The sequence below is a fragment of the Phyllobates terribilis genome, unplaced genomic scaffold, assembly GCF_046119375.1.
Source record: "Phyllobates terribilis strain yellow unplaced genomic scaffold, ASM4611937v1 Scaffold_2__4_contigs__length_985480577, whole genome shotgun sequence".
In the NCBI taxonomy this organism is placed as follows: Eukaryota; Metazoa; Chordata; class Amphibia; order Anura; family Dendrobatidae; genus Phyllobates; species Phyllobates terribilis.
The window spans coordinates 114,606,808-114,620,771 of NW_027362762.1; the positions used below are offsets into that span (position 1 = coordinate 114,606,808).

Consider the following 13,964-nt stretch of genomic DNA (forward strand, 5'->3'; position numbering starts at 1 on the left):
CACAACAGCATGTGAAATTGATTGTCAATCAGTGTTGCTTCCTAAGTGGACAGTTTGATTTCACAGAAGTTTGATTTACTTGGAGTTATATTCTGTTGTTTAAGTGTTCCCTTTATTTTTTTGAGCAGTGTATATGTACCATTGTCTATTTATGATCCAATCTTTACTTGGACCTAGAGGGTCATATTAATGTAATTAACCCATATTGATAGAGAATCATATTTGAAATTAAATAAATTTTACCACTGACACAATACATTGTCATCCATGAAAATTGATAAATTTCTGGTTGCACTGCACCGGAGAACATCATGGTATATAAATATATTACATTCTAAAACCTTGTACCTGCCTGACCCATAATATGTCCCCTTGCAGTTATTACTGTGTGATTTCTCCAACCATGGCTGAGTCCTGTGCCCTTTGTGAACTCTGCTCATCTCACTGTGCCCCCTATTGTGCCTGTTTATTGCTGCAGCCATACCTTGTGCACCTTGTCTCTGTGCCCCTGAATCCCTGGTTGTAATTAGTGTGTCACAGTGTGGAGTGCAGGAGGAGGAGGGAGAGAGCTACTTGTCAGTGTGTATGTAGCTCTGAACATTGCTGTTTCTCACAGCATAGGAGGAAGCTCTGGAGTTGATGATCTCCTGGAGCTAATTATTAATGGCTTCTCCCTCCCTGCTATAGTAGGTAGTTCACGGCTTATGGTGGGCAGGTGATATATAGAGCTGCCAGTCGAAGGCTACTGTCATCCTCACGTTCCGTTAAGAAGACCTCTCATCATGAGGGTATTGCTGGTGGTGTGGCTTACACTTGGCTTCTGGCTACCTGGGTGGGCAGAGAATATATGGCATAGGTTTTCAAGGCTGCCTTTCCCTAAAGATAACCTGTTCCTCTATGATACCTTCCCTCAGGACTTCATGTGGGCAGTGGGTACAGCTGCTTATCAAGTGGAGGGTGGCTGGCAGCAGGATGGCAGGGCACCCTCCATCTGGGACACACATTGCCACAAGGATGGACGTGCCACAGGAGACGTGGCCAGTGACAGCTACAATAACCTCTACAGGGACACATCAGCTCTCCAGATTTTGGGAGTCTCACATTACAGGTTCTCCATTTCTTGGTCAAGGTTGTTCCCTAATGGGACAGATGCAGGTGCGAGCCAGGCAGGGTATTCATATTACAGGGCGCTCATCGACAGGCTAAAGGAGATGGGCATAAAACCTGTGGTTACTCTCTACCACTGGGACCTACCTCAGAGGCTACAAGATATCTACGGTGGATGGGTCAACGAGTCCATGGTGGGAGTTTTTGAAGCTTATTCTAAAGCTTGTTTTAAACTGTTTGGAAAAGATGTGAAGTATTGGATTACCATTGACAACCCTTATGTGGTAGCGTGGCACGGATATTCTACTGGCAGTTTACCCCCTGGCATTAAAGGAGAGAAGTTACTTGGGTACAGAGCTGGACACAATCTCATAAAGGTAAGCAGCAAAACTAAACCTGGGGGGACAAGATATCTGCAATAAGTATGAGCCTGGATTAATCTATCTATCTATCTATCTATCTATCTATCTATCTATCTATCTATCTACTTTTGTATCTAATAATTACATAAATATATTGAAATTTTTAATCTACCATTATTATATATTTTTTTTAATTAACGGAGCCCATAACTATGGTAGTACTCTAATTTTTAATGCCACTTGTCATAAATTTGAGGGTTAATAGAACAAGAGATTTAATGCTGATGTTCTCGGCTTTTGCATATGAATTTTTTTTAAAAAGCTGAATATTTATAAAAATGTCGAATATAAAGTTACCAATAGAAATACAAAACACAAGGTAGTAACATTCAGTGTATATCAAGATATTCATGAAAATTACCATCAACAATGTGTGGACCCAACACTAAAGTGTCCACATCTTAAGATTGAACGTAGACAAATATATTGACAAGACATTGAAACGAGGGAAAGGGGAAGATGAAAATATACTCAGCTTAATGCAGACTTTGAGGACTACCCCTCATGACCTTTCCTATTAACTACCGCTCTGAACCCAGTATATATCCCAAAGATCATCATCATTGATGAGAATTCCAGATAGTCTATAATGAAGAAATAAATGCAGGGATTAATAGGGTAAACCACAGAACAGGAGTTGGGTTTGTTGATCGATAAAATGCATATTAAACAAGAAGTTTAGGAATCCCTCTGTAGTATCCACGCTGCATGGATCTGTAATTGTTGGTGCTAAATAAATGGGTTATATACTTATCTGAGATTACAGAAACAGAATGTGAGGTGTTCGGATAACTTTTTTTTACATACAAATGTGATCTTTGTGTGTTAAGGTCCCTACATACGAGACTAATATTGGCTAAACCCTCCGGATTGGCCGACAGTCTAATGTATATTGGGGCCAGCTGACTCTCTCCCGACAGATGATGAGATAAAAAAGGATCTGGCATGGTGATCAGTGACTTAGTGGCTTGTGCTGTCTACACAAGCAGAGCCGCTGAGCTCAATGATTGGCTGCAGTGCTGTCGACGGGATGTAAGCGGTGCAGACAAACAATAGAGACCAGGACTGGACCATTTTTTTTTAATTATACTGTATATAACTACTGCAAATTATCACAAAAAGTTTTCTGAAAGGGGACAAAAACTTTAGCTTTGCATTTATCAAGCATATAAGCAATAAAAAAAAAATCCTGTGCTAAGGTATACATATCCTTTAAAGCATGACTCATGATTGCCATAAGAAGACTTCCTCCCTGAATCCTTCAGTCTTCTCAATGAGACGTTCATGATTTCTGTGATAGTTTTCTTCCACTTGTTGCTATAAGTTTTCTTTCACTCGTCCTCTAAAGGGACTCTGTCAGCACGGAATGACTGTTCAAACCAAGTAAAGGTGCTCGGTGCTCTATAGCCGGGTGAAACATTTCTATCCACCTTCCTACCTGCTTGGTTTTCATCTATCTTGCCCTTCTCTGGCTCTATGAAGCCAGAGCTGTCAATCAAAGAAGAGAAGGGAAGAGATAGAGGGAAAACAAGTAGGTGGGAAGGTGAGGAACTGAGCGGCGAAACTTAGTTTGAACAGTCCCTTTAAACTCTTCTCAGTGTCATTGCCTTTCTACGCTCCTAAATCATTGTATGTCCAATCCATAAATGCATGTAGTCAGTAGGATGCATAATAAAGGATATGTTTTCTGTCTGATGTCCCTAATGCACCATGAATTCTGAGAGCATTGATTTCTTCAGTACACATAAGGGGATAAAGTATAACGACTGATGGGATCAATCTGAACCTCATGTCATTATAAAAAACAACAATCCAGTATTTCAGAATAGAAATAAAAATGTATTCAAAATGAATTGAAAACCACAATTTTTTGCAACTATATGGCTCTGTATACATTACATGTGGACGTACTGTATATACCCAGCGTGTGTATATGTATGACAGAAGCCAGTGACAGATGCCATATAGTGGCATCCATCACCCATAAGGACACATTGTAAATAAACATACACTGCATGCTATTTTTCCGGTGGTCCTATGTAGGAGAAAATGCAGTCAGCTGTGCTTTTTTTATGCTGCTAAATAAATAGCATGCAGATGCATACCAGCCAGATGAATTTTATCTGATATAATATAAAATTGTACTTTTGGAATATCTCACCACTTCCTTTTAGAGGGTAGTCCAACTCTTGAGACCCCCATGATCCTCAGAATAAAAGGAATCCAACACTAGATGAATGGAAATTTGTTGCATTTCCCTGCACTGCGGGTGGATCAGAGCCCTGCTGTGCAGTAAAAAAGCCAAAGGAATATCTGCTCCTTCATTCTTGGAATTAGTGGGGGTCCCAGAGGTCAGACTTCCCTAATCATGTTATGGCATATCTTAGTGATAAAAGTTAATTCTCAAGAAGAGTAGTCCGGGCCTCAACTCCAAAATTGGGTAAAATAAAAATCTTCTATTCAATCCATATTGTGTTGAAAACAACCACACGGTTAAAAACAGGACATCCTGAATAAAATAAAAAGCTGACTTAACCCACGCGTTTCGAACCAGTGTGCCTGGATGTTTCTTAATCATGGCATATCTTTTTAATGTGTTGTAACATTATAAAATGGAAACACCCCTTTACAAGGAATGAAATTGTGAAGCGGAGAAGAATCTGAACTTTGCAATTTAAAGTTATTCAAGCGTTTTAATTGTGGACAAAGTTCTGAATGTTTTGGATGAATATTTGTCTTGGAAAGGATGTTGTAAAAAAAAAAAATACCTGCAGTTTAAAGCATTTTTCATTGTGTTACTAATATGTATTTATCATGTTATTTTTCGACATTTTATATGTGTGTTTTTTTCCAAATGTTTTTTTTTTTTTTAATACATAGAGAACCCTATGAGGAAAACTTCCATACCTAGAGCATGCTGAACTTTGCTAAAAAATACAACTGACCTGCAAAAAGCTACTAAAAAAGGCAAAAAAACAAAAACATTGTTTTTGTAGACATTTTTATGTTTCACAAAAGACATTTTAACATATTTCTAAGACAGTTTAGCAAAAAAGTTTAACACATAAAGCAACCTTGTAAAACCAAGGATTTTAATAGAAATAACACAACAGATTTGTAAGTAATACATTGTCATTGATTATCCAAGAATTTAAGAATTACAATTGCAGGTTTATTTTACAGTGATTGGACAAAGTTTTTATGCCAGTCAGAGGATGATTGTAGCTGATCATCAGATATTTAATCTGTTGTACATGTCAGTTCCTCATCATTTCCAAGATGACTTCCATGCTGCTCCTGCTTCTGATCATGACCTGTATAGACGCTGAAAAATGTGGATCCCCAATGTCTGTGTGCGCGGTGTATGGGAGATATCATAGCAGTTAGTCTCCACTTACTAGCTCAGAGACAACTGAAAAGTAGAAATGAAGTCTGCAGAGGGGAAAACTGGTGAAAAATGCAGAGTACAAGTTATTTAATGGTCAGAAATAGTGTTATTTCTCATGTAGACACACATGATGATATCCTACTCCGAACAGTCAACTAAAACAGGTTGTTAGAAGTGAATACATTTGTATCCAATTTAGAAAATGGCATGAGAATTTAATAGCCTGGACTCAAGACTGATAAATTGATTTACACAGAATGAGGCAAAACACAAGAGAAAATGTGAAGTGCCTCTAATAAATGAGATACTGTAGGCTAAATGGAACATTTATAAGCACATGTGAGTTATATTGTCAGGATAGAGATTCATGTTCTGTACTGTATCATTTATACTCTGTCGCTCCAGCGTCTTTAACTTGTAATGTCTTACTATTTGTGTTAGATATCTACTATCAGAGGTGTTGTGGGATAATTTTTTTATGGTTCAGGATTCTTTGTGTCTGATTGTATTAGCTGTAATGAGTTGACGACATGTAATTAAAAAATGATATTCAGTAGAGCAACTCCATGAATACGTAATGATAAATGAATGTTATGCATTATATTGCTGTACAACGACTTATAATTTTTGATAATACAACGAGGTTCGTATTTAAAAATTATAACCAGTAGGAAAAGTAATTTGTTAAAAATGCTAAATCTCTATCTGCTTGCACTATTTAACTAGAGCCTCTGTCTGATGCCCTTTGTTACCCTATTGTAGTAAAAAAATAGGATGGAAAGAAACAGAGCTCATAGGTGTAACATTTTCTAGGATTTAGTTCAGTATTTTCATATCAAAGGGCTAAGTGGGAATCCTGTGAGCCCTGCTCTCCTGCACATACAGTGTGATTGACAACTTTCCTATTTATATGAACAACTATCTATCATTGTGTATACAGTAGGTGCGAAAAGTAGAACTCATGGGCTTATTTCATTAACCTTGACATCATTTAAAGAGCTTTTTACATGAAAATACTTAATTAAGTCATAGACAACAATATCTCTAATCTCAGCATCTTTTCTCTCTTTTGTGTACTGCCTTTAGATAAGGGAGTATATAACAGCTGACTAAGAGGAGCAATTTGAAACTTTTTTTCCAACACAATGTGCAAAAACTTTTTATAGCCCATAATTTTGTGGCCGGTTCAAAAAAATTGGGGACTTTTTGCAATGTATAAAAATTGCTTAGGCATACAGTATATAACATATATACACTGCTCAAAAAATAAAGGGAACACTCAAATAACAAATCCTAGATGTGAATGAATGAAATATTCTCATTGAATACTTAGTTCTGTACAAAGTTGAATGTGCTGATAACAAAATCACACTAAAATTATCAATGGAAATCAAATTTATTAACCAATGGAGGCCTGGATTTGGAGTCACCCCCCAAAATTAAAGTGGAAAAACACACTACAGGCTGATCCAACATTGATGTAATGTCCTTAAAACAAGTCAAAATGAGGCTCAGTATTGTGTGTGGCCTCCACGTGCCTGTATGACCTCCCTACAACGCCTGGGCATGCTCCTGATGAGATTGCGGATGGTTTCCTGTGGTATCTCCTCCCAGACCTGGACTAAAGCATCCGCCAACTCCTGGACAGTCTGTGGTGCAACGTGACGTTGGTGGATGGAGCGAGACATGATGACCCAGATGTGCTCAATCGGATTCAGGTCTGGGGAACGGGCGGGCCAGTCCATAGCTTTAATGCCTTCATGTTGCAGGAACTACTGACACACTCCAGCCACGTGAGGTCTTTCATTGTCCTATTGTCCTGCATTAGGAGGAACCCAGGGCCAACTGCACCAGCATATGGTCTCACAAGGGGTCTGAGGATCTCATCTCTGTACCTAATGGCAGTCAGGCTACCTCTGGCGAGCACATGGAGAGCTGTGCGGCCCTCCAAAGAAATGCCACCCCACACCATTACTGACCCACTGCCAAACCAGTCATGATGAAGGATGATGTAGGCAGCAGATCACTCTCCATGGCGTCTCCAGACTCTGTCACGTTTGTCACATGTGCTCAGTGTGAACCTGCTTTCATCTGTGAAGAGCACAGGGTGCCAGTGGCGACTTTGCCAATCCTGGTGTTCTGTGGCAAATGCCCAGCATCCTGCACAGTGTTGGGCTGTGAGCACAACCCCCATCTGTGGACGTCGGACCCTCATACCACCCTCACGGAGTCGGTTTCTAACCGTTTGTGCAGACACATGCACATTTGTGGCCTGCTGGAGGTCATTTTGCAGGGCTCTGGCAGTGCTCCTCGTGTTCCTCCTTGCACAAAGGCGGAGTTACGGTCCTGCTGCTGGGTTGTTGCCCTCCTACGGCCCCCTCCACATCTCCTGGTGTACTGGCCTGTCTACTGGTAGCGCCTCCAGCTTCTGGACACTACGCTGACAGACACAGCAAACCTTCTTGCCACAGCTCGCATTGATGTGCCATCCTGGATGAGCTGCACTACTTCAGCAACTTCTGTGGACTGTAGAGTCCGTCTTATACTACCACGAGTGTGAAAGCACAACCAACACTCAAAAGTGACCAAAACATCAGCCAGAAAGCATTGGTACTGAGATGTGGTCTGTGGTCCCCACCTGCAGAACCACTGCTTTATTGAAGGTGTCTTGATAATTGCCAATAATTTCCATCTATTGTCTATTCTATTTGCACAACAGCATGTGAAATTGATTGTCAATCAGTGTTGCTTCCTAAGTGGACAGTTTGATTTCACAGAAGTTTGATTTACTTGGAGTTGCTGTATATTCTGTTGTTTAAGTGTTCCCTTTATTTTTTTGAGCAGTGTATATATACATATCCATATATATGTGTGTTGTGACAGAGTCACTGGTGTTATATGTGAGGGGAGGTATGTTTCGCCATGGCTGCTAGCCTTGGCAAACTGAACCAACAACTTTCCTCTAGCATGTTATATGTTGGGGGGTTAAATCACCTAAAGGGAATGGTTTTGTGTGAATGACATAGAGATGGGAGGGAAGTCATTCACCCTACCTCCACCTCAGGGTGTGGCTGAGCAATGTTAAATGCTCAGTCACTATTTTTTTTTTGGTGGTTGTATGTCTGGAGAGGCAAGACTCCAGACTAGAAAGCTTCAGCTCAGAAGAAGCTGAAGCATGTGATGTAACTTGTGCGGGCAAACCCCACACTCATATGGACTGTGCTATCTTTATCTTTTGTTTTGCCGTTATGCAAAAAAGGCCGTGTTTATTTTGCAGAACCTGCAGTACTTTATACCGTTACAATAAACCTGCAGAGGAAACTGTTTTGGTGAGTCTACTTCTGAAAGCAGCCGAGTGAGTCGGCCTTACCACAGTTGGTGTGAGAGTGCGAGCAAGATTCCAGGAACACGTGTACATGCCACAAAGATGGGTGGATGTCCTGGGTAAAGGCGGCCAGCCAGAATTGTCCGGCAGCATGGAGGAGCTCCTTAAGCACCTGCTTCAAAATCAACAACAGCAGCACCAGCAACACTTGCAGAGCCAGCAGAGCCTACAACAGCAGCATCGGGAGCAACAACAAATGCAGCAGGAGACAAACTCCTGATAGAACAGCTCCAACAACAACAACGGCAGATGGATCTCCTGGCAGGGGAGATCCGCAACAGAGAAACCGCCCCTCCCCCAACTCCAGGTGATGTGACCTGCGTCCGGAAGGCGGTAAGGCGAGCGATGCAGCTTCATTTAACGGGTGAACCCCAAAAGTCCTACTATGACCTGGCCCTACAGGATGCACAGGAGTATGCCAATTTAAAAACAGAGATATTGGCACTCTCAGGAGTGACTATGTCGGTCAGAGTGCAAAAGGTCCACCACTGAGCATATACTGGTGACAAAGCTCCTCGCTCACAGATGTTTTACTTGCTACATCTAGTCCAGAAGTGGCTGCAGCCAGAGTCTTCCTCTCCTACCCAGATGGTTGAGTGCGTGGTGATGGACAGGTTCATCCATTCCCTACCCAGGCCGGTGCAGACTTGGGTTGCCCAGGGCGACCCTCGGAACGCAGATGACCTTGTGGGCCTGATAGAGAGGTACCAAGTGGTTGAAAAATCCCTGGGGAAACTGGACATAGTCAATTCCCGATACTGGAGCACCCAAAGAGGGGCGGGCTCACCCCCTGCTTTGGGCAGAGGGGGGGAATATGTGACAGAGTCACTGGAGTTATATGTGTGGGGAGTTAAATCACCTAAAGGTTGTGTGGGTGAGCAAGGTTAAATGCTCAGTTACTATTTTTTTTTGGTGGTTGTGTGTCTAGAGAGGCAAGACTCCAGACTGGAAAGCTTCAGCTCAGGAGGAGCTGAAGCGTGTGCTATAACTTGTGCAGGCGAACTCCACATAAATATGGACTGTGCTATCTTTTATCTTTTGTTTTGCCGTTATGCCAGAAAGGCCGTGTTTTTCCTGAGTCTACTTCTGAAAGCAGCTGAGTGAGTCGTCTTACCACAATATATACATATATATATATATATATATATATATATATATATGAGAATATGTGTGTATATGTATTGTAGTGGAGTTGCTAGCTCTGCTGCACACGGAGGTAAAAAAGGAACACTGTTACTTTAAATTTCGGGTTGGTTTATTAAGTCATGTCATAAACCACCCTGTAGTCCATAAAGTAAATACAGCCCATTTGGCATAATGGCAAAACAAAACGAAAGAAGATACAGCACAGTCCGTATATCAGCTGGGGTCTGGCCACTCAAGGTTAACCACACATGGTTCAGATTTAGCCCAACACATGCAAGCTCCTCTCTAGAGCAAACCTCTCCAGATACTAAACCACACCTGAGTCCCAAGGCTGGCTATTTAAAGCCCAGACCACTCCCTGGGGTGGAGATATGGTGAATGGCCTCCCACCAGCACTTTAGCCATTTACCTATAAAATATGCCCTTTTAAATATGGCTGCTTAACCCTCTCTGCACCTACTATGCAGGAGAAAACTTCCATGTTTCACATCACTGAAGCCAACAACCTCAGTGAAACATTTCTCCCCTCCAGTATTCTGCCAGGAACTTTGTCACAATATATATGTATATTGTATGTTATATATTGGAATCCTTATAGTTTTACCTGTAGAAATGTTGACTCTCTGTGAATTTTCCATATATTGTCCACAAGAAAAAATATTAGGTTGTCGTGCATGCGTCAGACATCGTATTACTTACGTATGACATTCTGAACCATCTTCAAGTACATGCAACTGTTAAAAGTGGTCTTGTTTTGGATATTATTGATTAATGTGTGTATATGTCTACCAAGTAATGGCTCACTGTGATGTATGAATCTCTACCATTAAAGAGATTGAGCAGACGCTGATCCTACTGGAGTGACAGTGAAATTATTACCTTTCTTCAAAGTGATCCCGTATACCAGCAGAATATACACTAGAAGAAAAATAGTAAGCATTATTATCAGGTATTATAGTGATTATGCAGGGCAAGACGCATATCATTATTATTGTTATAATTATCAGAATTAAACCTGCTATCAGTATGGATGCCCTTTTTGCTGTTACTGTACTTTCCAAACCTCGGTAAATAAACAACATGTATAATTACCAAACTTTGATTTCTATGCAGCAGATTTGATGCTCAGTATAAAAAGAATTTAAGAAAAGCTGCAGAAGAGCAAAGTGCATTAATATTGAAATAGTAAAAATTAAAAAAAAAGAAACAAATTCAAAAAGGTTGGCCATTTCATAAAAATTTTCCTAAAAAAGTACATTCCTGATATAATGTAATTAGTAACATAGCATGGATGTCTTGCTTTGTACAACGTCACTTCTTTGTTTACTATATTCTATTCCTATCTGCCCAGGGATACTGTGTGAAACATGGCTAGTTGGTGAATGTGACCTGAGATATTTATCATAAGCCCCAAACTCTTCAAACGGGAGGCCAGAATATATGCTGTGCACTCTGTTTTTCAATGGTGTAGGCTGATGGATGATACAGGTCAGATGGTCCTCCATCAGTGGTCCTGTTTAGGATGGGATCATTGTGCAGTTTGTCTAGAAAACTGGACTAAACAAGGCACTTTCCAAACCCGGACATTGGATTGAGCAGACAGTTGTTTTTGCACATTTAGAAACATTATTTTAAAGTACACAAACCCTTCTACGGGGAGAATTGTTTCACTCGGTTCAAGATTTCAAGTTCTTCTGAGTTATTCACTGTCATGGGGATACCACGACAGAGAGGGGCCAGAAGACCACGGTGTCTGGTTTCACAAACTCCTGCACTGGTTAGAAGTACTTCACCTTCTTATTAAACAGTGCATGTTTTTTCCTTGCTAGCACTGTAAGGGTTTATATGTTCAGTTGGAACTCCTGGAGCTTTCCTACCTGGATTGTCTCAGCTTTTCAGTGTTGGTCACTCCCCTCTGCTATATATGCTTAACTCTGGCACTTAGGGAATGCCAGTGTTAGTTCTTACTGCCTGGTTCTGGAGTTGGAGGTGTAGTTCATAGTTGGAGCTGGCATTTTGGAGTTGTTCAGGAAATTGTTACTTGCAGTTTTGCCTGTGTGCACATCCTCATTCTCTCCTAGTTGGATTCTCCTTTTTAACTCCTCTATGTCCCACTCTGTTGTTTGGTACGTGAATTTTGTATTGTTGGTATTTTCATTTATCCCTGTCTGTCTTCCCTTGGTTGTCTGGTTCGTGTGTCCCTATACACTTTGGCTTCCTACTACTCTGGGTGGGGGAGGGGAGAGATAAAGGTTGATATAGGAGCATAGCAAGGCACTTGAACCCGGCGCCTCCACCTTCAGGAGTAACCCGGGGGACAAAGATAGACTAGGGCATCTTTAGTTCTAGGGACCTGGTTAGCTCTATTGTGACATTCACATTGTAGAAAACTATAGTGAAAAAGTATGGTTATCACATCATGTTTCCAAGAACAAAATAAATAAATGGTTTTATGTCATATTGAATGGATTTCTGTAAGATCTGTGGAGGTCTAACTAATGTGACACTGGCTGACCAGTCCACTTTTCTGGCTGCATATACATGCTGACTTTCTATTATAGTCTGTAATAGTTTATGAAACTGTACAAAAGACCAGGGACAGAGGCGTAAGTATAATAGCTGCAGGGATTTACAATTGTACCCGGGCACCATACGGTAGAGGAGGTCAAAGGTCCCTTTGGCCCATATGAAAAGACCCCAATTTTCTAAGACCTGTGATAGTTGGGGACCTTGTTGGAGACTTTCCATTGGGGCCCATGGGTTTCAGGTTATGTTATTGACAATGGGACATTCATTATATATGGAGTAAAGGCAATTTAGACATCTGTATCGGTAAGGGTTCTTTACAGTTAGAGTAGTCAAGCTATAGAATGCCTTACACGAAGAGGCAGTAATGGCAGACGCTATCAGCATTTGAAATGGGCTTGATGTTTAGCAATGAAAATGTAATTAATCAACCGATGAATTATGTATAATTGATTAAAATAAAGGATTGAATATGATGGAATTATGTTAGTGTGATGCAGGCTGTCACGTGGAGTGCTGGTGTACAGCCTGGATGTGAAGGAGGATATATCATGGAAATTGGAGTAGTTACTCATGGCAACCAATCAGATACCACCTCTCATTTCTGAAAGCTCTTATTTCTTGTCATGGGTGCCTACTAGTGATGAGCGAGCGTGCTCGCCACTGCGCAATACTCGATCAAGCATCAGTGTGCTCGGGTACACTTGATCTCGATCGAGTATCACGGGTGCTTTGTGTTTTGCGGCTGTTAGACAGCCGATATAGATGCGGGGATTGCTTGCCATGTTGGCTACTGGCATTACTGTGATTAGCTGGCCGCATTGCATCATCGGATCTTATATAAGACCTGGTGATGCGATGCATAGCACACTCTCCTCTGGAAGCAGTTCAGGGAGTGTGGATCTAGGAGGGAGAGTTTAGATTAGAGAAGGTATATAGGCAGGGTTTAATTGCTATTGCAGTACTTGTATACCACTGCTGCACCATTAAAACTAAAGTCCTTTTCAGGGCTACATAATTTCCTTTCTCTAATAAAACCGCTGTTACCTGCATTCAGTGTAGGGATAGCTGGTGGAGGAGGGATAGTTTTGGATTAGAGGCATATAGGCAGGGTTTATTGCTTTACAGTCTTTCTATAGGCAGAGCCGCCATCAGGGCATTACTGCCCTTACTAGTGTATGGGACTCGGTGAGCAGAGGGGGGCCTGGACTGGTGAGACACGGAAGCGTGTCCCTCCCAGTTCAGGGCCCCTCTTTGCTTCTCACCGGTGTGTGTGTAAGTTTGTGTATATCATAGAATCATAGAATGGTAGAGTTGGAAGGGACCTCCTGGGTCATCTGGTCCAACCCCCTGCTCAAAGCAAGATTCACTAAATCATCTCAGACAGATGTCTGTCCAGCCTCTGTTTGAAGACGTCCATTGAAGGGGAACTCACCACCTCTCGTGGCAGCCTGTTCCACTCATTAATCACCCTAACTGTCAAAAAGTTTTTTCTAATATCTAATCTGTGTCTCCTCCCATTTAGTTTCATCCCATTGCTTCTAGTCTTTCCTTGTGCAAATGAGAATAAAGATGATCCTTCTACAATGTGACAGCCCTTGACATATTTGTAGACAGCTATTAAGTCTCCTCTCAGTCTTCTTTTTTGCAAGCTAAACATTCCCAAATCCTGCAACCGTTCCTCATAGGACATGGTTTGCAGACCGGTCACCATTCTGGTCGCTCTTCTCTGAACTTGCTCCAGTTTGTCTATGTCTTTTTTAAAATGTGGTGCCCAAAACTGTACACAGTATTCCAGATGAGGTCTGACCAAAGAGGAGTAAAGACCGATAATGACTTCACGTGATCTAGACTGTATGCTTCTGTTAATACATCCCAGAATTGTATTTGCCTTTTTTGCTGCTGCATCACACTGTTGACTCATGTTCAGTCTATGATCTATTAGTATACCTAAGTCTTTTTCACATGTACTGTTGCTTAGCTCTATTCC

At 41.3% G+C, this 13,964-nt stretch overlaps 1 protein-coding gene across 1 annotated transcript in view; it reads left to right on the forward strand.

Moving 5' to 3' along the window:
* The first annotated feature begins 572 nt into the window (after positions 1-572).
* The window catches only part of KL (klotho), a 70,159-nt gene continuing 56,767 nt past the window's right edge, over positions 573-13,964 (forward strand). Inside the window, exon 1 of the mRNA XM_073662517.1 lies at positions 573-1,484. Within this exon, the coding sequence (XP_073518618.1) occupies positions 783-1,484 (702 nt within the window). The 5' untranslated portion in view covers positions 573-782. The remainder of the gene's footprint in view (positions 1,485-13,964) is intronic.